The sequence below is a fragment of the Corvus cornix genome, chromosome 3, assembly GCF_000738735.6.
Source record: "Corvus cornix cornix isolate S_Up_H32 chromosome 3, ASM73873v5, whole genome shotgun sequence".
In the NCBI taxonomy this organism is placed as follows: Eukaryota; Metazoa; Chordata; class Aves; order Passeriformes; family Corvidae; genus Corvus; species Corvus cornix.
In genome coordinates this window covers 96,188,288-96,212,549 of record NC_047056.1, presented here as the reverse complement: position 1 = coordinate 96,212,549, position 24,262 = coordinate 96,188,288, and the positions used below count along the sequence as shown (strand labels likewise).

Below are 24,262 nucleotides of genomic sequence, written 5' to 3'. Positions count from 1 at the left end.
TTCTACATTTAATCTATAGACCCTATAGAACATGTAATGTGAGTTTTTACTGCAAGAAGCAAGAGTTCAAGACCAATTGAGTTTTCTTTTTTTTCAGTATTGTAGCAAGAGTTTAATATTTTTTCTCCCTGCGTAGTGTGGGTGAGTTTTTCACTTCTGAGTGATAAATGGAGCTCATTAGAAGTTCCCTGTTATCTTATAACTCCTTAAAGTAAATCCATTGTACCACAGTACATTGTTGGTATCCCTTACAATGCAGAAACAGGGCACTGTTCAACCATCCCTTTGAAAACGCAGTGTGAATTTGAAGACGGAAAGAAAAGAAGAACTGTGAAGGCACAGTGAAGTTGGAAAAACCTCAGTGTGACTACTTTATACATATTTTCAATATCTATTGGCAGTGAGGCAACTCAAATATTTTGTCAGTCTTTGTGACTAAGTCCTTGCTTTACCTCTGGTCTAGGTAACATCAGAGTATGGGGTTCGTTTCCTGGTTTATGCATGCTTTCATGTTTGTAACAATTCATAAGCCTTAGGAAAGGTATTTTGCATTCGCTCTGGTTTTGGTTACTTTCTAATTGCTGCATTCAACAAACAAAGCTATAGATGTTTTTTAAATTAATTTACAGATTGTCTGTCTCCTATGGTTATTAAATAAAAAGTCATTTACAATATATTTTTTTTTCTCATGCCTTATTTCAAATGAGTATTTGCTATGAAAAAATACATATTCTACTGGTTCTTGAAAATATTGAGAGAAGCTCAGAAAGGAGAAGTAACAAAAATAGAAAAAGCAAGACTTTCAACACTATCTCTCATGACATCCTCATAGGTAAACTCAGAAAGTGTGAACCAGATAAGTGGACATTGAGGTAAATTGAGAACTGGCTGAACAGCAGATACTGGAGGGTGTAATCAATGGATAAGGGTCTAGTTGGAGGCCTGTTACTAATGGTGTCCCTCAAGGTTCAGTCCTGGACTGAGGCTTTTTTAATTTACCAAAACTTATTTGTCACTCACTCGGATGAAGGTGCAGATGCCTCCTGAGAGGCAAGTTCACTGAGAACACAAATCTGTGAGGAGTGGCTGGTATCCCAGAGGGCTGTGCAGGCCTTCAGAAGGACCTCAATGGGTTGGAGAGATGAGCAGAGAAGAACTGTAAAATTCAACAAAGGCAAGTGCAGAGTCCTTCCCCTGGGGAGGAATAACCCCATGGACCTGTACAGGCTGGGGGCTGATCTCCTGGGAAGCAGCTCCAGGGAGCAGCTCCACGGAAAAGCACCTGGGGCAACATACTTGTTGGTGGCCAACAAGCTGTCCATGAGCCAGCAGTGTGTTCTTGAGGCCAAGAAGACCAAAGGTATCCTGGGGTGCATTGGGAAAAGCTTTGCCAGCAGGTTGCAGGGAGTGATCCTGCCCTTCTACTCAGCCCTGGTGAGGCACATCTGGAGTGGTGTGTCCAGTTCGGGGCTCCTCAGCACAAGAGAGACATGGAGCATCTGGAGCAGGTCTGATGAGGGGCTACAAAGATGATTAAGGGACTGGAACATCTCTTTTAGGAGGAAAGGCTGAGGAATCTGGGCCTTTCAGGCTCCAGAAGAGATGACTGAGAGGGGATATGATCAATGTCTGTCAGTATCTGAAGCGAGGGTGCCAGGAGGATAGACCAGGCTCTTCTTGCTGGTGCCAAGCAATAGGACAAGAGGCAACAGGCAGAAACTGATGCACAGGAAATTCCACCTGCACATGAGGAAGAACTTCTTTCCTGTGTGGGTGACTGAGCACTGGAACAGATTTCCCAGAGAGGCTGTGGAGTCTCCCTCACTGGAGATATTCAAGAACTGTCTGGACACAATCCTGTGCAGTGTGCTCTGGGATGGCCCTGCTTGAGAGGGGAGGTTGTTACCTGTTGTTACCACTGTGGTCCATTCTAACCTGACCCATTTTGTGATTCTGTGTAAGTTTTATTAGAATGCAATGGGATTGTGTTTAACTCAACCAACAGCAATAAAAATGAGCTTACTTTTCTGAAAACACAGTCAAATTTATAAAAAATGTAAAAAAAATTCACAGACATTTTTGTATGTAGCTGTGCAGATGAGAAAGCTAAAAAGTCACCTTCAAACCTGCATAAAAAGCTGTAATCAAGACACAGTGTGTTAACCATGAGTCATGTGCAGAGATCATTGAGGATATAAATACCAGCAAAAAATGACAATGTGATATACTGCCATACATTGGTACAAATGCAATTAATTTAATCTGCATTTCTTAGCATATGAATCTGTATTGCTTATAGGTTTCTAATTTGTTTTTTGGACAAAGATTACCAAACCCCAGAATCTCTAAAGATTCTAAATGGCTAGCATGTAAAAGCGGCAGTGGGGATGAATAGAGAGCAAGGAAGATATATTCCAAGTGCACATGTTAGTGGCTGAGAATAAAGCATTTATGTAAATGAAATTAAAGTGTCTGATTTTGAGATAGTATGTCAGTTTGTGTGGGTGTTTGGTTGGTTGGGTTTTATTTTTATTTTATTTTATTTTTACTAAAGATTAGTCTGGAGCTAGATAACAATAGAGCTATTTATCTTTGTTTACAAAGAAACTAAGAGCACATCTTGGATTTTCCAGTGCAAATACTATACTGCTCTTCATTTACTTCACTGGAAGCACTAGAAGAGCACACATATTAAATTTTAACATACTCTGTCTTATGATATTAATCATGATAAAGGACACTAAAAGTCTAAAATGTTTAAAGTAACCATACTCTGTCTTATGACATTAATCACAATAAAGGACACTAAAAGTCTAAAATGTTTAAAGTAAGAAGAAAGAAACTATGCAAGCTCTTTGTTAGAAGAAGTTCAGAAGTGTCTGGACACTGAATGCTCCCAACTAATGAATTTTTTTCTGACTTTTTCCATTGTCTTCTAAGACATTTTAAGGTTTTTAATGGTAGGAATCTTATGATGGTTCTAAAGACAAGGAAAAGACTACTTAAATTTTGCATCTGAAGCTTTGCCTGAAATCCATGCACATGTAGAAAATGTTTTGCTGATTTGGATCCCAAGTATCTAATTTTAGAGAGCTGAGGCTGATAAATGGCTGCGCTAACAAAATTGTTTTATGACTCACAGCTCAGAAGAGAATTTTCTTACTCTACAGCCTCATCAGAGGCTACAATGGCGAATGCCCGGTGCTAATTTGCTGTGTGCATGCAGTGTGTTCCACAATGCTTTGGATGACATAGCTTCCCTTGTACTGAGAGCCTCCTGTTTGCAGATGTACAGCCTATCTTCCCGCAGCAGTCATGGGGTGCCCATCTCCCCAGCCACTTGGACAGGATCTTCCAGGGCCTTGAGCCTGGATTTTCCTGTCCCGGATCTATTCTCGTGGCTTTGCACCAAATGAGTTGGTAGTGTGGCTGTGGTGGGTTCTCATAGGAAGCAGATATGTCAGGCAGGGGAAACACTCAATATTGACCTATTTTCACCTCTTTTGGGTCTTTGGGGTACACTGAAGATCGAATAATACACTTTCACTGAGTGTAGCAGTGAGGATGCAGCACCAGCCCCAGTCAGCATGTCAGAGGTAAGCGCATATAGTCAGGAACCATCGACAAGAGTTTGAACATGAAGCTTGTGTCTCAGCTGCAAGAGAGTATTGTGGGGAAACCCTGCTGCAGTCGAGAGGAGCCTTGGGGTGGCTGCTTACCTGGGGACATCCATCACTTCCCACTGGCCACTGAGAGTTTTCCCTTGCTTTTTCTCTCTGTCTTTTACCTTTTGATTTTATTTTTTCTGAAAAGGAACTTTCACTGTTAGCATCAATATATGCCATGAACTATGAGCTCCACTCACAATTTTTGTGCACCTTGCTCAGCATCCACTGTAACAATAGCTTTTTCTGCAACTTGCACCCACTCACCTTTCCTCACCTTGGGTTTTAAAAAAACATTTTCTACATCCCAAAGTCCATGTTCCTTACGTTATTCAGAGCACAGCTGTCATCTGCCCTTTCATGTGTGTGCTAAAACCCACAATATCACCAGATGCATCCAATCTCATACAGTTTCACTAGCTCCCTGCTTATTTTAGTACTCAGCTCAGAGAACAGTCTGCAAGCAGTTTTGCACCCCAATTTGCATGCAGTGTTCTGTTGATATCCCTAGTCTCCAAGGCTTATTTGTAATCTTCCTTTCTGTGGTACCTCATGTGGAAGGAAAGAAGAATTCACTTGTGTCTCGGTTTTGAAAGACAGGTGTCTGCTAAGGAAGGCAGAGGCCCCCCTTGAAGTGGCAGATATAACCCCTTTTCCCTTCAAGTTATTATATTTTGAAATCAAGGGCCTTTAGGCAAAGATGTGGGAAATAGGAATAACAGTTCTTTACTCTATATATATATGTATATAACCAGTCAAACAAAACAACAACAACTATGGCAGTAACAGCAAACACAAACCCAGTGCCAGCCTTCTCGGCTGTCAGGCCCTTTCCCCTCGGGTGCAGTTCCGCTCGCAGCCGGCAGGGGCGCTGGCGGCTCCCGGTGAGCAGGGCAGGTGCGATGGTTCCCCCGCGGCTGCAGGGGGCGCTCCGGAGCGAGCTCGGGAAACCCGCGGCTCTGGTGCTCTGGGATCCCGGGAAGGGATGGGACAAAGGCTTCACAAACCCCTGGGCAGTTGATCCCGGGCTCTCAGGAACAGCAGGCTGGAACGGCAGGGACGAACGCAAATCCCGGGTGGCAGACGAGATGTATCCAGATGGGAGAACCCCACGGAGGCCCAGGCAGGCAGGGCAAGCAGGGCTACAGCGTAGCGAAAGCTCGAAGCAGCAGCGGAGCAGGGCAGCCACAGCTCGGTCTCCAGCAGGGCAGGGAAAGCGGCTTTTGGGGTCCCGGCGTTGTCTCCAGCAGGAAGAAAGAACGGCCAAAAAGAAAGAAGCAGCAGCTCCTTTCTCTGCAGCTTCTCTCTCCTGACGCTCAGAGCGAACTGCCCCCACACCCAGGTGTAGACAAAGGAGTAGCCAGGCCCACCCCACTCCCCTTTTTGTCTTTCTTAAGTACAGCTATTTGTCCCCTAGCAACATGCATATGGGAGAAAATTCCTTTAACAGGAAAAAAAACTAAGACTAAACTAAAACCCCAACAACTTGATGTCAAGTTCGTGGGTGAGATTAAATTTTGTTGTATTAGCATGTGACAGGTTGCCTCTGATAGCAATTCAAATTTTTCACTTATTTTCAAAGGTATATTAAAACCAAAACCCAGTAATTTGCTCATGAATGAATAAATCATTGGTAAAACCATGTAAGAAAGTCCCAGTGCATCTGGAGGACTTTATATAAACACTTCCAAACTTTCAAATGCATCTGTTTTCTACACCCCTATCTAAAATCTACAATCCTTACCCTGGATTTGGAAACTGGGTCATGCTATGTATATATGCCCACACTTCTGTTAAAGTATTGCTGGAGTTCAAGTAAATATCTTCCTTATAAGAAAAACTTTGATCAGATGTAGGACTTCAGAAATGTTTTCTATGGTGCTTTGATTTTGGGGACATTAGACCTTACTGGCTGGATCAGCCAATAAAGTGGATTGAGATGTTTTCATCTTCACAGCACTTTTTGAATCTTCTATTTACTAAATAGATTAACTCCATCCATTGAATATGTTCAACAGACCTGATGTGCTAACAGAATATGTCCTGTTTAAAACAAAAGAAGGAAAACTCTGAACTTCTCACACAGCCAATAAAATGAGCAATTCAGCATGAATCAAAACATATCTTCTGGGTCATTTCAAGTAAAGCCTAAAGAAATGATAGAGCAAAATTTGGAAATAAAAGAAATATATTGTTTAAATCAGCTTTCAAACATTAAAAGAAAAAGAAAAAGTTACACAGAGTAACTGGAATACTGTGAAGCTTCTGAGAGCTGAATGTCAGTGCTGGTGGCTGTCTGGATAGTTAAGGTTTCAGCCTTAGCTCTTGAAAAGAGTTTCCGACTCTTTTATATCAGTTAAGTGGGGCAGAGAAGATGCTTTAAAAATACTCTTCTAAAATCCTGCGAATTCCTCTGTTTTTCATCTCCCTCCAACTAATTGACAAGTATTTTGCCAAAGAGCACGTGTACTCACAGGCAAACACCCACATGTGCACAGACAAGGAAACAGATCAGTTTTAACCCTTCGCAGTCATTCCTATTTTCAGAGTAATTTATTGTAAAGCAAGCAATAAAACCCCCATAGAAATGGTAAACATTGCTTTACTTATTATGGACATTTAAGAACAGATAAGATTCTTAAATCAAAATGATTCCTCAGTAGCAATTTGGGGAAAGAAAGAAAAACTGAAAAGAAAAAGGCAAGTTTAGAAAGAAAGAAAAACCAAAAAAGAAAAAAAGGTGAGTGTAAATCCTGTTCACATGTGTGCACCCACAGTCATAGAATAATTATTAAGTACAGAAAAGATCTTGGCAGGGGTGTTTCTCTCCATGCTGTGTGAATTTAGGGCAGGGATGCAACACAACATTATCAGAGAATGCAGACAACAAAATGTTAATTCATCATCTATACAATTCTCCTGAAGCAGGTTGGCTATTATACACAGGGACCATAGAAGTGGGTCAAACATGCAAATTACGTCAGTGCAGGTGTTTTTACACAGATCTTTTTCTCTCACCTAACGGAGATGCAATCTGCACTCCATGCAGGGCCACCAAAAGATTTAATTCGATAAAGTGTCACTTATCAGAACTTTTTTTTTTTGCAAAGGGGGTGTAATGCAACAAAGCCTATCAGGCATAGCAGGCTTATGGGAAAACAATAAAAAGATACTTTTAAATTTTTACATAAGCAATTAATCTCATATATTAATAAAACCAGAAATAAAAACATATACAAAATCAAGACCTCCTTATACTACTAACCCTGGATACCAGTACACCATGGCATAACTCTAACAGCATCAGGCCTGGTCTCCTGACTAGTGCCATCTCCTGGGATGAGTTGCATGTAGCTGTAGAGTCCCTGTGAAATGTTTTCTCCAGACTGTACGCTGTTATGGGATAAGGGTCTATTTGCAAAGGAAAAGGCAGATCCCAGCTATTTGTTCAGGAAAACTCAAGTCAGGGGCAGAATCTAAGGTTTAGATCTTGGGTGCAGAAATGCATTTTCCTTCAGCCAGGAGCTGAGGTTTCAGGATTGCCTAGACTTAGCTGCTTGCTTGCTGTACTTGATCTAGCCCTTAGGCTCCTATGTCTGAAGAAAATAAACCAAGTTTCTCTGTAGAAATGATCAAGAGAAAATGTAGCTTCACTTTCGAATAAGCACAGGAAATTCCAGTACTTTGTGTAAGTTTCTGTCTTGTATGAAAGGCGAATTAGGAGAGCAATTTTTATTAAAAAAAATTAGTTACCTGTAAGTGCCTAGAGATTTGCAATACGTCAGTTTTAAAACAAGGGGTTTTTCTCTGTTGAACTGTACTTGAAGGGATGCAGCAGACAGCATACTCAGGACAAAGAGGGCAGAGAAGTGAAATAAAGACAATTGATTCAGGACAGGAAAGGAGAAGTAAATCCAGGCTTGTAGTTAGCATTACCTTACTGTCACAGTACTCTTCCTGTTTTTAATAATATTACCAAAGTTTTAGGTGTTATGTAAAAGAATTGAGTTTCTGCAGAAACCGGAAAACTCTTTGAAATATATACAGATATGTCTAATTTTTTTTTGTTCTTTTTCTCACGTATATCAGAATGAATAATATGCTAGAATGGGGATGAGTGCAAGAATATAAGAATTTAGTTCAGTCGTGGTGACATGAGGGTAGATCTGATATTGTTGGAGGCAGGAAAGCAGTTTGGGTGTCAAATGCAGCGAAAAGAGTCAGATTTCCCTGTTTCAATAATCTTACGTACATAGGCAAACTGGAACACCGTGAAAGGATTATATTTCACATATTTAAAAAAACATCTAGCTTCCTGCGCCGGTTTGTACAAATTTGGAGGAAAATATCCTCTGATAGAAGGCAGGTTACAACCATCCCTCCCCACCAGGTTTGGGAAAAAAGAAATTTTCCTTGGAGGAAAGTGAAAGGTAAAAACTGTTTATTTAACAAACACACAGGAAAAGAATAATAATGCTGAATAATAAAACCTCTTGCTGTGGAGAGAAACCTGGGAAGATTTCAGAGTCCTTTTGTAGGTATGGTCTCTCTCCCCCTCCTTGGAGCTGGGTCGGTGTGGGCCCACCTCCGGGGCCTTAGTGGAAAATTCTCCCAATGTGTTTTGATGTTGAAACAGTCCAGAAGAGAAGAAGGGAAATAAAACCCCGAAGTCCCAGGAAAACAAAGTTCAACTTTCTGTCTCCCTCCAGAGAAAAGGAGCTGAAAGCTGCCTGAAGAGCAAGCAGGGTGCTTCCTCCCTTCTTGCTGCTGCAGAAGCAGAGGAGTACGTGTCTGTGTTCTTGAACAAACTGCTTTGAAAAGTTCACTCAGTTTTTTCCTCTCCCCCCTCTCAGGCTCAGTTTAAAGGCACAGAAAGGCACAAAATTAATTTCTGGGCATAGAGCAGCAAGAGGGATACAACATCATAAAGTCACCACAAGAGACTTCCTCATACATATTCTTACTAAAAACGTAATTATGTCTCAGTAATACTTTTCAAAGTATTAAATTTATTGCTGCTCCTAAATTTCCAGTGTACTGAAAAGCTAATACCTCTTTGCCATTAAAACTGAAGAATTTGTGTTGCTTCCTTTTCTAAAAATAAAAAAAACCTCATTCATAGCTTTTCTAGTAAAGAAAGATTGCTGTAATTACTTAGAAATATATTGAGTCCTACTCCTAGTTTAGATTGGCCTAGCAGTCTTCAAAGTGTTTCCAGAGCCTGCAGAAGAAATACCTTGTAGACATAAAATTAGGCCTTATTAATTTTGTTAAATAAATTTCAGTCTTGTCTATGAGATTTTTGTAGTGACAGGTCAATTAAATAAAGCACTCTCTTAAACAAAAATTTCTACCTATTTAAGATGCATCACAATTTATCATCAGCTGGAAACAGCTTTCATAGGAGGTGTCTCAGCTGTTAAATATCAAGCAGTCTTTATTTTAAGAGGGAGAAACCTCAGACTGAAAAGATAAAGAAGATTGCATAAAGTAAGAAAAACCCCCACATTTTTCCCAGAAAAAAAAAAAAAAAAAGTAGGGCTATAGCATTTGAATGCATTTTGAAATTGATTTAGCTTGGGATCTGCTTTCAAGCTGAACCCCCTCCTGCTTGTTCCCTCCTGCTCTCTGCTACAGATGCTGCACAGCAATGCCCATGGCAGACCATGTCCTCTGTTGATGTGAAACATGAACTCCACTTGGAGGCTCATCTCCTGGTTCAGCCTTCTCTATCCCCAATCCCCAGCAAGGTGCCCAATGCCTGGGCTGGGGCTGCCCCGGTGTCCTTGGCTGCCCCGCTCCTGGTCAGGAGGTGGGACATGCCCTGTCTGAGTTCCCCTGCCCTGCCAACCCAGAGAACCTCCAGCATCTCCAGCAGGTTTCTTCCACTGAAGGTATATATATTTATTTGGGTTTATGTTTAGCATGAAGAGAATTGACACCAGAGTTTGCAATAATCCAAGAAAAAGTGTAAAAATACCACAAAACACAAGAAGATCATTCTATAATAAGCTCACGTAAATACTCTCAAGGTACTTATCTCAACTAAACAGACAGGTTCCCTTTATTTTGAAAGTGTAATATACATCAGATAGTAGCCAGATATCACCAGCTCAGAAAGAGGTCAGAGAAAGTGTTAGGTCTTTATTTGGGAACAGCCCAAAGGAAGAATTTCTGTCCCATTGAAGAAAATGGCAGAGTTCTACAGTGTGAGGAATTGTTCCTTGTGAAATAACATCATTCCATGAGTTTATTTGAATAATATGTCAGAGGAATATAATGGGAAAATTAATTCAGAAATAGTCAAAATGAGTCAGTGCTGATTATTGTAGGAACGCAGAGTGCAGAGAATATTTCTCTGCCTGTTTTGAGAGGTTTCACCCTCCTGAACAGCACTGGTTTTGACCTCCACCCTTGGAAAAAATTGCCTACTCTTAGAGAAAAACTAGAAATTACACTAGTGTAAATTACGTCATAGACTATTATGTAAGATTGTCACAGGGTGAAAAATTTAGAGGTTTTGGGTTTGCTAATGTAGTAAATAGATCAAAGCAAAAAACATCAAAATGGAGGATTGTCGTTGTTCTCCAAACCTTCTTCTTCTTCTTCTTCTACTACTCCGTATTCTGCAGTAAAAGTAGTTTGGGATGATTGGGCAAAGAATTCTGCAGTTCCTGGCTGTGTTACTAAATAATTGGTAGAAAAGTAAAAATAATGTACGTTTTTAGTAACCATTGGATGATTTACCTTTAAAAAGGCCGTGTAATCTTGATAATTGGGCTTTCTCCTGCATTCCCTGCTTTGTGCTATGTCTGGATCACACTAGTGACTCTTTTTCTCTGATAAGACTTAATAAACAACTATCAAGAAGCAGCAAAGGCTGAGTCCCTGTTTGTCTCTGGAACTCCTAGCAAGGACTTTAAAAACTCTCTCCCATCAGGAGAGGTTTGATTATGGCACGATCAGTGTCAATTATGAATAGCATAATTCCAAAACAAAACAATAATTTAAATTCCTTCTGGTAAAACCTGTCATTGTCGCATATTCCTTATATTTTAGTTAAAATGAAGAGTCACATTTGACTTTGTAGGCTAGAAGTAAACATCAGCAGTTTTTCAGGGATATAGTCAACATGCTCTTTGTAGCCAGCAACAACCTGACTATCTTGCCGCCAACTCCACCTGCAAAGCTCACAAAGTTTTGGGGTGGTCAACAGTCTACCCACTTGGTATTCAGAGACCATTAGTGGCAGATCAGAGTCCCTAGTACAAGTTTTGACATGGCAGAGTTAAAAAAACTAAGGGTATTGCTCAAGCTGTTCCAGCTGCAGAATGACCTAGAGAAGCTGAGAGCTTAGTATTTTTCCTAGAATTAATAATAGAATAGAGAAAAATCCTGAAAAATTTCTCACAGAATGGAAAATGGTAAAAAAAAAGTTACAAATGGTGATGTATTTTTCTTTGTCAAAGAAATCAGTGTTTCTTAAATGCTTTCCAGCTGACATCTTGGTTACTTGCCATCCTAGTGAAAAATGTCAAAAAATCCCTGAAGCACTGTGGAATAAACTTTGATCCATAGTTCTAAGTCTCTCAATTCACACAAAGGATCATGGGATTTTAATGACCCAAATGGATCAGTACCTTTGATTTATAGCTCATCTAGAGGGGCACTAACCTCAGCCTGTGCTTGTTTACTGTTATTTGGCTATACAGAGAGTGGGTACTAACCATTATTCTTTATTTTAGTAGCTCAAAAAGGAAAGGGAATACAGGACTCTTATTTCAGTCATGTCAAAAATTATCAAAGATGTGAAACTGAGCGCTTGTAATGTGTAGTGCTCAGACAAGCTGAATGACAGATTAGTACTGGGAAAAAATAACTGGGAAAACTGCAGTTCATTTTGAGCATTGGCTGAAGTCTCTCTTGGTACCTTCGTGGGACTCATCCAATATTAAAATTTCCTATGTTCCTCAAAAGATGATGCTCATCCTTTCTCTTGTGGTCAAATTTCATTCTGCAATCAAATCAGCAAAATAATAATTAACTACAATTAATATAGAAACCTCAAGAAACCATGAGTGGACAAAAAGGATAAGCACTCAACATTTTTATGATAAAAAGACAGAGAACATGTAGGTTGTGTATGATAAGCAAGTAGGTGCATGAAACACCCAAAAGGAAAATGGGAAGAGCCTGATAATCCTGATGGAGGGAGGGCTGCCTACCCCTTTCCAAGAGCTGTGAAGGCACGTTGACATCGCTCTACAGTGACACAGAGTCTAAAATCACAGCTCTTAGGCTGCACCATGCAACAGAGAGCAAACACCTACTGGGGGAAATGCTCAGTACACAAACCTTTGCCTTCTCACTGGCTTTTCAGCATGAGTTAAGCCCTGTGGTTTGGATTTAGTTTCTCTTGAAGTGTTTGCCTCTGAGTTAATCCTGGGCTAACAGGGCCTGCCTGGAGGTTGGCTGTCTTTGCTGTATGCCAGGATTGGGGCTCCAGCATGTGGCCCATCACAGCAAATCTATTCTACTGCATCAAGTGCCACAGTATCTTTTGCCTTTTTCACTCTACTGTTCTGTCTTTCTGAGGCAAACATGATGAAGTACAAACTGCCACACAGTCAGAGCAACAAAACTTTCCTGGGGGGATGGGATTTGCCTCTGCAGTGATGGGCATGCCATGCATCTTCAGCTGCCATCTCTAGGCTAGCAAAATTGGTTTTCTGTTTGGGGAGTGGGCAGGTGGCCATCAGCTCAGCAGATGTGTGTGCTTCCAGTGCCATGTAGCACCATCCAAAATAAAAATAACCTTACAGGCTGGGAGGTCTGATTGTCATTTTTTCTTGAAATCCAGTATCCAAAGGGTGTAATCATATGACTGATAGACTTCTGAAGAGAGGTACAGCAACTTCATTTGCAGGCTGTGAGGCAGGATGAAGAATAATAGTAAAATGAGAATGTTAATTCCTTCTTAGTTTTTCACCAGAAGTTGTACAAATTTAAAAATTTATTATGCCAGTAAGTTAGCTTTGTAATTGTGAATGCTTTTAACTAACTATAAATATAAAAAACTTTTCTTATGTATGCTGAAATGCACAAAGTGATTGCCATGAGCACTCACAGAAATCATATTAGAGTTTTAATATTTTTTGTTGAAACAATCTAATTAAAGGAGATATGTCAGAAAAGAATATCATAGCTGCTAAACAATGCTGCTAAAAACCATTTCCTATTCTCTTTTAATTCAATACTTAGTTTTGCTTTTACACATCCCAGTCATTAGTGGAATAAAACTGTGTTTTCAGTTTAGTACATGTTTAATTTGAAGTGCTGAACTCTTTTCTTCAGTCTACTCTCTTTACCTACCCCTGAATATAGATCACTATTTATCTCAGTTTCTCAGTTAAGTCTTTACAATGACATGAATCCATCCACTGGAAAATACAAAATGGAGCATATAAAAAAATCAATTTTTTAAGCACCTGACTAGCACAGAATATAAAGCTCCTTTTGTAATTTTTTCTCAAAATGAGCCATATTTTTCCTATAGTTTTGATAAAAGTCTCAAAAGTCTTGTTTCTTGCCATCTCAAACCATCTGGTTTTCTCAAGCCCGCAGGGTGCAGTGCTGAGAGTACCAATTGACTTTGCAGACTAAAGCACCTGCTGTGATGAGTCACTCCTTCTAGCATTCTGCATTCTGCAGCACAGCAAAGAAAGTTGGTCCAATATTATAATTCCATCAAAGTTTAAGGAAGTGTCATTTTCAGGATTTATGTTGCTTTGACGTGGCAGTAAAAATATGCAAAAAGGTAAGAACATTTATCCAAAGGTTACAATAGACTATGGGGAATCTTTAAAGTAAATTTTTTCATGCAGAGGTAAAATAACTGTGGGTCAACAGTGAAGATATTTAAATTGTGACAATCTTTTTAATGTGGTGAGAGCATGCACAGATGGAAAATAGGGAATTTTATGGGTTTTTGTTGTTTGTTGTTTTTTTTGTTTTTGTTTTTCTTTGGGGTTTGTCTGGTTTGTTTTCTTTACTACAAAAAATGTCACAAACTAAGGGCCAGAGTGGTAAGGGATGAGCAACCTTTATTTGAGGCAATTCAACAAATTCAATTCCTGAATAAAGTTATCCTATACAAGTTTCCATCTGAGTCAAAGCCCTTATCCAAACTTAGAAAAGAAAGCCTTGAGGCTACTGATGAATTACATCAATAAAAGCAGGATTGAAGGCTACATAGATTTACAGTATTGAATAGTTAGCATTACTAGAACTCTTCAAAATTTTAAAGAGCATTTTAGTTTTGAAGACTGAAATGCTCATAATAATGTGAAGTGCTCTCATAATTTTAAATCACTCTATACTGCAGATTCCCAAATTCTTATTACTGCTCAATTTCAGCTGCTCATCTATTATTATCAATATGTTGGTTTAGAAAAGTGTTGCACTGCCTTTTTTTACAAAGTCTCAAAACCTCATTCTAACTGTATGATGAAGTTAGCTAGGCCTTATGAATGATGTCCTTAAAAATGCAAAAACAATAGAGCAACAAATGAAGCCACTCAATGACCTTGTTAAAAACTTATTATCTGAAGTAAAAACACAAAAGGCTTGTTTTATGTAAAATTTTCATTTTTTTTTAATATGGAAATTAAACAAACTAGAATACACTTACCTGTAACATTCTCCTTTCCCTTAATACTAAAAATATTTTTGTGAGCAATCCACTATCAAGTATCTAATTGACTCTTTTCTCAATTCAAAAAGTAGGAGAAATGACAGTGAGAGATGTACACTAGTATGTAGGTTTACACACAGTTTACAGAGAAACTATATAAAACACTGCTAAAACCTGTCCCTTTTCTCATTACCTAAACACAGAATCAAAGAGTCATTGAGGTTGGAAGGGACCTTTTGAGGTCACCTAGTCAAATCTCCCTGTTCAAGCAGGATCAGCTTGGGCAGATTGCCCAGGGGCCTGTACAGATGAGATAAATGGGCTGACAGGCACCTCACAGTTCATCAGGGGAAATGCAGACTCCTGCACCTGGGAAGGAAAAACCCCAGGCACCAGTCCACACAAGCGAATGACTTCCTGGAAAGCGGCTTGGCAGAAAAGGACCTGTGGGGCCTGGTGGATACCAGGCTGAACATGAGTCAGCAATGCACTCTTCCTGCAAAGGCAGGTGATGGTGTCCTAGGATTGTCATAGGTTAGCAAGCATAGTCCCGGAAGGGATGTCCTTGCTGAGGGGTGCTTACAGTTTCCTCTGTGACCTAACAGAACCTATCAGCTGGCCAGTTTGAATATGGACAATTCTTTAAGCCACTTAAAGTTGTGACCGCCTCTGTGATCCACACTTAAGAATAGACAAACTCCCCCTCCAGTCTCTCTCTCGTTTCCGGTGCTGGGACAGGTGGCTGCGGGCCCCGTGTGGGGGCCAGCGGGCCTGGCCCAGGTCCTGCTCGGGCCAGGCCGGGCCGGGCCACGGCCATCCTGGAGCCGATGGACCTGTTCCAGCCATGGAATCCACCCCACTTGCCTTGCCGTGGGCAGCCGGAGTGGCTCGGCTCTCCCCCCTCTCCACTGCGATAAGAAAAATTCAACATTCCAGATGCAAAGCTGCAAGGCCAAGGTGAGATTAACCCTTTTACTGCTGTGAAGAGCTGAAAACCTGAGGGAAGAGAGAGAGGAGATGCTTAAAGCTGAAATTCTGTTGTGAAGCTATGATATATCAGAGTATCCTGTTGTAATTCCATGAAGATATGGGGGGTGGAGTGTTCAACTCGTAAGCAAAAGCACCTGCGCCGAGATAGGCAGATGCTGACGCAGCTGTAATTTCATGAGAAGTTTGGACAGGGAAGAGATGAACCAGATGAGGACTTTTGCTCCAAATGGGAAAGGAGAAAACCTCAGTCCCTAGAGATGCTCCCAGAGATAGTCCTAACGATGAAGATGATGAAGACCCTTTGCTCCCAGGGAAGGAGAAGGGCCTCTGTTTTTGTTTCTGAAGGGCTCAACCTTAAAATTGTACCCCAAAAAACTTCAAGAGTGGATCCTCGAAAGCAGTTGCGGGAAAAGCTGCAAGTTGGGGGAAGGGACTCACAGGCAGAGAGACTCCTCTTCCTAAAATGGACTGAACAAAGTTATTTGGAAGTGGGGCGGCTGTCTCGTTGTGATAATGTTTTCATAGCATGAGCAAGAAGAGACTTCTCTTTCTAAATGGACTGAACAAGGTTATTATGGAAGTGGTAAACAGACTGAACATCTTAAGGGTTGTCTTTTTACATTGTCAGTGGGAGAAGGGAGGAAGGTGGGGGAAGGAGGAGAGTTCTGAAGGTGGTAGATTTTTTTCCTTCTTTTAGGTCCGTTAATAAACTTCTTTCAAGATTGGTGCCTGCTTTGCATTTCTTAATTCTTATCTCACAGCAGATAAACAGTAATGAGTATTTTGGACCAAACCACTACAAGGATGCATTAAGCAAAGTATTGCCAGTAGGTCAACAGAGGTGATCCTTCCCCTCTTTTCTGGGTGAGGCATCATCTGGAGTTTTGTGGGCCATCTGAGCTCCTTGGTGCAACAGAGATATGGACATAATGGAAAGAGTCCTGAGAAGGGACACAAAGACAATTGGAGTCTAGAGTATCTCTCCTATGAGGAGAGGCAGAGAGCACAGGGGCAGCTTAGCCTTTGAGAAGAGAAGATTCAGAGGGGAGTTTATCAATTTGTATCAATATCTGAAGGAAAGGTGCTAAGACGATGGAGCTGGGCTCTTTCCTGTGGTACCCAGTGACAGCACAAGAGGCAATGGGCACAAACTGGTATACAATGAGTGTCTTCTGGAAACACTTTATTACTGGGAGGGTAAGTGAGCACTGGTATTGTTTGCCCAGCGAGGTTGTGGAGCCTACACACTTGGAGATAATTCAAAAGCTGTCTGGACATTGTACTGAACAACTGACTTTAGGTGATACGCTTGAACAGAAGAATTGGGCAAGATGAACTCCAGAGTTCCTTCCAACCTCAACCGTTCTGTGATTCCACTTTTAAGCACCAGGTCCCACAGAGCACCTTTCATTGTTGTCTCCTTGATCAGCTTTTGTCAGGAAGCTGTCAATGCTCTCCAAAAATCTTCTAGATTGCATGTGCCCTGCTGTATTGTCCTTACAATGTGTAAAGTTCCCCATGAGGGCCAGGGTCTGTGAACAGAAAGCATCTTCCCGTTGTTTGAAGACCCATCTACTTCTTCCTGATCAGGAAGTCCACAGCACATACCCACTACAACAGCAGCCATGTGCCAGTGCAGTGTCCTCATGTAATCGTTGTTGCACTCAACACCAGTGAATTAACATCTTTAAATTAAACTAAATTAATTTAAGTTAAACTAATTTATTTAAATCTTTAAATTTAATTTAAAATTTAAAGCAGGTATTTGTCTCTGGATTTAGAGGAATAAATAAATGTAACCACGTTTGAATGGATAAAAGAATAAACTGTAAATAATAAAGTTAAGAAACACCTAAAAAAAAAGGTGGATTTTTTTCTATTTTCTGATTCAGATGAAAATCTGAATGGCTACCACCATAACTTTTTAGTCTAATCCCATAAAAAGTAGGCCCTGAGGATTTGCATTTGCTTTTACTACAGCAAGAGAGAGGTAGGTCCATTCTGGCAACCTCCTGTTGGGGAGGTTTTTCTACTGGTGTACCTGCTGTGTTAGTGCAGTCTCCCACTGTACTTCATTCCTAGGCCTTTGATGAAGTCACAGGGCCTCACTTAAGGTGTCATTTGAGGAATGAGGTCTCACTTGTGGGATATGCTCAATGTGACTTTGAAACAGAGCTGGAAAACTGACTGGATATACCTCATATCATTGAAGATATCTGTTTGTTTGCAATTAGGTATTTTTTTGCTGGGGAATTATCATTTTGTGTTTTCTTAAAGCAATTTATAGTAAGGGACAGTGTGATCCCACATCATAACCAAGGTATTTTCTGAAAAAGGAAACAAGAAATGTGCCATCAGTGAGATTCAGTGTGCTTATGATTGTGTGGCATACAGCACTCTGTATGCAAGATCTGAGTGGTTTAAGCATTATGTGCTTCCCTTGAGCACTTAGATTAAGCAAATATCCATTCACTTGAGTTTGGATTGTAGGTTTTCATGGAGCTTTCCCCAAAACAGGTAATGCTCAGCTTCAGTGGGCAACTGCACTCATACTCCCCCTAAAATTCTACCATACAGCTTCCATGCATGCTGAAAAGCTGAAAAAAGCAAGAAAATGCATAATTTCTGCTAGCTCTGAAAGGGTTGTTTGTTTTGGGATGTGTCAGGTGGGACTTAGTTGATATTTAGATGCTGAATTTAGATACTAACTAGGAGAAATGGAGACAGATTTGATTCCCTCTTCATATGCACTGTCAGGAAATACTTAGTGGTTTATATACAAGAGGAATGGAAATGAAAAGCTTATTTCTGTAACAGTATTATTTATTCAACACCTTCATTTACAGAACCTGTCAGTGTCTTTATGCCCACGGTTGTGTAGAGGTTTTTCACATATGTTAACAACTCTTCAATAAAACCCAATTTGATGAACTTTTACAGCATTGTAAAATGGATCAGAGAAAGTTTTAATGGGCAGTATGTTCACAACCATTACCAATACACATTCTTCCATTTTCTGCCATCTTGTAGGGATCAGTGTGGAGGCATTTGTAGCTGCCCTTAGTGTTAATGCATATAGCAGAAGGAGGGCATGGTGGATTAATTTCATTTTCACATTCATCGATGTCTGCAAAATGAATACACACAGATCAATAATAATTGCAAATTACAAAGGGGCTACTAATTTCTCATAAACATTCTTTTTACAAGTATTCATAAATGAAAGGCATTGTACACTTTCAATGAAACACAGATAATAATAAAAATTATTGTTACAGTTTAAAGCACAGAGTGCAGGGTTGTTTTGCTTGATTTTTTTGTTTGTTTGTTTTAAAGCTGGAAATGATGAAGAAAAAAATTTGCTTTTGTAATCCATCAAAAGCTACAAATGGCAATTGGCTGGATTTTCAAAAATGCAAACCCTAAACTTGAGAGCTCTTCTTGCATGTTTATGTCCTAAGACTTTGATTTCCTCTATAAATGTTTTCATCCTGTGCTCTGTTGAGATAGTGAAAATAATAATGCAGATACAGTTCTGTAGACTTCAAAGCATGATTTTGAGGAGCCAAGTTTTCAGATTAGCTTTGGTTACAAAATTTATAACCAGAATTTGTGATATCACTGCAAGGATGGCTGTTTCTAGATGCTATATCAATTCTGTGAAATGACAATATCCTGGCAGAATGTTGAGCAGATGAACAATTATCCATCAGAAAGTGTGCATACACATATTGTTCTTGAGGCCTTTCAAGATCTTTCACTCTCACTTTCTGATTATGTGATGAAATGGGAAACAGCAGTGCAGGAGAGTGTACTCAACAAGGGGGAAAAAGAAGCGGTCTTTTCCTATTTCTGCACCTTTCTTCTTTCTGTGTAATATTTACTTGCATGACTGAAGTCATTTGACTAAGTGTCCAGTGTTATTTTAGTTAATTTCCCATTGGTTCTGTATATCTGACAGCTTGTTTAATGTCTCTGACCAATGCTCCTGTGAAGCACTGCAAACCCATACGTGGACCACTAGCCAAGTCTTCAGTGTCTTGGCTTTATCCCTTTCCTTCTCTATCACAATGTTTGATCTGCTACATCAATATAAGTAGTTATTTTCAATCAGTATTAAAAACTGACCTGTATTTACTGACTTAGTTTAGGATTGTCACTCAAAGCACTCAGGGAATTCTATCATTGGAAATAGGATCAAGCCCGATTCTCTAATTTTAGTAGGAAACAGTAGCTGTGCTCAAAGATAGTTATCAACTAAGACAGTGAAAAGACTAACACAGCAAGGAAAAATCTTAAACTTCAGAACCCTTAAGAAAAAATAACTTTCATAACACTTCTTTGAAGCAGGAAAAGAATCTGTTGTTCAGGATGAAGGTTTCTGAGTAAGTATTACTCCCTTCAAAACTACATTTTGAGTTAATGTTCACTGGCTTAATCATTGTCCAGGAAAGAAAACCTGTGCCTTTGCCTGAGCTGTAATTCAAATATGCTGCTTCAGCTTCTGTAGATCCATAGTCATGCTATCTGCTAACTAGCTAACTCTTCTTCATCACTAAATAGTGCATGTCAGAGCTGACCAGCTCTGCTCTGCTACTCAGAGAGCAGTAGTTTACTAAAGCAAAGTAATCAGAGTTATCTATTAGGAGTATGACAGACTTAATATAAAGGAAGATAGCATATTCTAGCACTAAATAACTTCCTGAATCAATAGAAATTATATCAGTCAAAGCGCAAGTTAGCAAGCGGGAATTAACAGCTCTCAGAATCCTATGCTTTTGCCAGCAAGCCACTCTGTCTTTTCCAGAGCAGCATATAATTTTGAAACCATCTGCAGAAATGCTAAGCTCTATCCTCCTCATTATATTGCTTGATTTATTCCTAATTTGCTGAACATTTAAAAGAATGGGAACATATTGCACAGACATGCATGGAACAAAGTGCTTTCTACTGTAAAACTCAAGTAGCATCTGCATAAGTGGGCTTTGATGGTTTTCCTTTAATAAAGACATTTCTTATTTAATATATGCAGCAGCTTGTCTTCCTATAGCAAATATACAGTCTTTTGTTTACATTACTGAACATATTAAAAGAAACTAGGACAAGGAATGAGTCACTCATTTAACTTACTTATTCCATTCACTGCCAGAACATTAATCTATTGAAAAGGTTTTATTATAATTCTTTTAACAGCTTTATTTCTTTATATGGAATTTATGTGGGGGGAATGCAGTGAATAAATAGGATTTGAATAAAGAAAAGAGCTGCAAATTTCATTTGACTTTTTCCATACCAGGTATACAATTAGAATGAAAAGCTTTCTATTCTGCTATCACAGAAATACCAATAAGCAGACTTTATTGTGGATGAGCTGCAGTACTTGCATTCAAATTCATTTACTGCCACCCATAATTTATTTTGAAATAGGGCCTTTTTGGGTTTAGTTTTCTCTCATGTTCTTATAAAGCAGAGCAGCGTGAATATATATATGCATACATATATATATATGAGTATATGTGTACACACCCCCATTATAAACACACACATTTGATATGTGAACAGAGAGAATTCATTCTTAACATGAAGAGTGAAAGTCTTGAAATATTTTCCACATTCTCTTTCTAACCTATTCTGTTGAACAGTAAAAGGCAAAAAGGAAACAGAAGATGAAAGAGTGATTAAAATAACAGAAATGGGTTTCTGTGAAAATGTGCATGAAATAAAATATCTTTTTACTGATTTTTCACCTGCTCTACTTTTTTACCTGCAGAAGTAATTAACTTCTGGAAAATCTTGTCACAGTTCTTAGGGAGAAGGAGGTTGGACCTAAAGTGATTATTTATTTCCTTAATTTCACTTATTCACTTCATAGAATCTTTTTTTCACTTTTACTAAATTTATTAGGATGACACATGACCTAGTGGTGCAGAGCTCAATTTTTATCTAGAGCATCCATTGAAACAATGCCAGGAAAATGACAACCGTCTGCGATGCTGTTATGTTGAACGTAGGAGGAAGCAATGTATAATTCTGATTTGCTATCTCTTTTCCTCCTTCCTCCTCCCCCTTTCCCCCCTGTCCCTCCCCTGCCAGCTGTTAATAGACTTGATTTTTGCTTAATTAGGCAATTTTTATTGCCATTTCCCTATCATCAACTTGATTGCTGAATCAGAATGGGTAGAGATTGAGATAGCAATTCTGGAGAAAGGAGAGTTTCACATTATTGTGTTGTTACACCTATATCCCCAGGAGGCTAACTACAAGAGAGCATAAGAGTGAATTCACATCTGATGAGCTATGCTGGACTTTATCTGTAAGAAAATTCAGAAAAAATAATAATAATAATAATAATAATAATAATAATAATAGATACCTATACAAACTGGAGCCTCAAAGTTCCATCCTTTACTTGTGCAGGTTAATTGCTCTTCTCCTTGTAATTGGAATCCATAGTGACATGTATAAGTCACTGTAGATTTTCCAGATTCTGAACAGTATAAAAAATCACCATTTTCCACACTCTTTGGTGTTCCGCATAGTTCATCTACAAATAGAGAGTCTGTATTACAGGCTTTTAAAAAATTACCACCTTACACTTGCAAATGGATGGTATTCTCCATTATTGCCATAAATATTAACTTCAGTGAAATTTTTCATATTTTTTAAGGTGATCAAGATTTTAATTGTTAATTTCTGGAAAAGAATCTATATGGAATACCACAGGTTTGACTTATAATCCTCATAAAACTAGCATTACAACATAAGAAGGACATGGACTTGTTGGATCAAGTCCAGAGTAGGATAAAACAGATGATCAGAGTGCTGGAGAACCTTTCCTTTGAAGAGAGATGCTGAGAGAGTTGGCATTGTTCAGCCTGGAGAAAAGGCTCTAGGGAGACCTTATTGCAGCCTGTCAATTCAAACAAGTTTTTTAAGTATGATTTGAGCAAAATTTTTACTAGGCCCTGTTGCAATAGGACAACAGGTAAAGTTTTTAAACTAAAAGAGGGTTGATTTACATTAGATATAAGGAACGAATTTTTTAAAATGACAGCTCTGAAACACTGGCACAAATTGCCCAGAGAGGTGGTGGATGTCCCATCCCTGGAAACATTTGCATTCAGGTTGCACAGGACTCTGAGCAATCAGATCTAGTTGAATACGTCCCTGGTCATTGCAGGTGGGTTGGACTAGATGTACTGTAAAGATCCCTTCCAAGCCAAAAGGTTCTATGGTCCTATGATCCCACTTCTACATGACAGAAATACTAAAGGTCTGATTCAGACCCATAATTCAAGATTGCTACAACCAAAGTCAGTATTGCTCCTTACTCTCCCCTTTCCTCAGAAAAGATTAGTAACTACTAGATTACCTTCCTGATAAAATTCTTGCCAAGCTTCTAAATTCATCCCAGGTATATTGTTACAATGCTTAAAATCCTGTGGAAACTTTCCAAGTTGAAAGGCATCTGCTGGCACTTCAGAAATTCCTGTGTTGTCACAAATCACGCGGGACAATGAATGTTTTTTGAGTTCATGCTTCTGAGCTTCTGTGAAAACATTATCATTTTCCCACCAAAATCTGGAAAGATTGATAGAAACTTGTTTTGAAAAGATCAAATTCAAAGAGCTGTTTATTCTTACTTTCAAAGTACCTCATATAGAAGACCAAAAATAAGAATTACAGCAAAAACAGGTGAATACAACAATAATAAAAGTAAATGCCATGACCATACAGACCCAGTCAAAAAAAGGCTAGTGCGAGTCTAATGTACTGATCAACTCAGGTAATGTGCTAAAGCCAGCAGAATTGCTTTTCATTGATTAAACAGGTCCACAAAAAAACTTACAGTCCTGAGAGGAGAACTTGAAACAGATTTGACTGAACTGGATCCTTATGCCTATGCACACTAGTATGTGCTGTTCACTCATAAAATGTTTAAAGCATAAATTACAGAAGAATTAGAGGAGTAGACATAATAGATTTCCCCATACCAAAGCTTTTGTGTTCTGCTTACCCTTACTGAATGGTTGCAAGGAAAACAGGTATTGTTGAATGCTTCTCTGGTTAATAAGGAATACTTAATTTGCTAAGAAACCTGTAGCTATGCAGATTAATTACAGTAGAAAAACATGAGACAGTAATTATGCTTTTGATCATACAAAAAGTAAGCTAAGGGGACTATCTGGAACAAAAAAGAGCTGCTTATTTTTGTCAGTTCAGGAGTGTGGTGCCAGAGCAGAGGAACCAGTTTGTGCTACAAAGGTGTATCTATCAAATGGTGACATTATATAAAATATATATGTATGCATGCACATATACATATACATTTAAAGGTAAAGGGAAAGAACACACTGGGCAGAAAAAGAAAGAAAAAACATTTTGTATACAAAGACATCATTAATGGCAAAAATACTTCTGGAGAGTTTGATAGAACATTTCTATTAGTACACTAAAAGTGATAAGCACTGCTAAACTGCTTAGTTCCCTGTGGTACTCAGGCTCAGGACAGTTAGGATTTTCCCAAATGCTAGGCAGGATTTGTGGTAACATGCTTGAGGACAGTCAGCAAAAGAGTATGGGAGTGATCACACAGTACAGACTGACTTCAGGTTTAACACAGGACTTATGATCCATAATACAGGGGGCACGTGGCTGGGGGTTTCTAGAGAAGTTTGCGAGTTTGTGTTTACATTTGCCTGATAGAAAGGAGCAGCAATATTGACTGTGGAAATCTATGCAAACCTGGCACATGTGCAGCATTTGAAGTTTTTATGAGCTGCCTGTAAAAGTACCATGCAAATGGGAAGTCTGGTAGTTCTGTTTGTGTTCTGGGGATGATGGAGACTGCCAGTGTGCCCTAGCATGGCTTGTCAGGGCAAATTTGACAACAGGAGTATACCTGCTAAATAAG

The 24,262-nt window shown here is 39.3% G+C and overlaps 1 protein-coding gene across 1 annotated transcript in view; it reads right to left on the bottom strand.

Annotated features, from left to right (window-relative positions):
• Positions 1-18,194: 18,194 nt before the first annotated feature.
• Positions 18,195-24,262, bottom strand: part of TPO (thyroid peroxidase) — a 37,314-nt gene continuing 31,246 nt past the window's right edge. The window contains exons 11-13 of the mRNA XM_019282144.3: positions 22,721-22,929; positions 21,722-21,892; positions 18,195-18,475 (exon numbers count right to left, since the gene is read on the bottom strand). Of these exons, the coding sequence (XP_019137689.2) occupies positions 18,315-18,475; positions 21,722-21,892; positions 22,721-22,929 (541 nt within the window). The 3' untranslated portion in view covers positions 18,195-18,314. The remainder of the gene's footprint in view (positions 18,476-21,721; positions 21,893-22,720; positions 22,930-24,262) is intronic.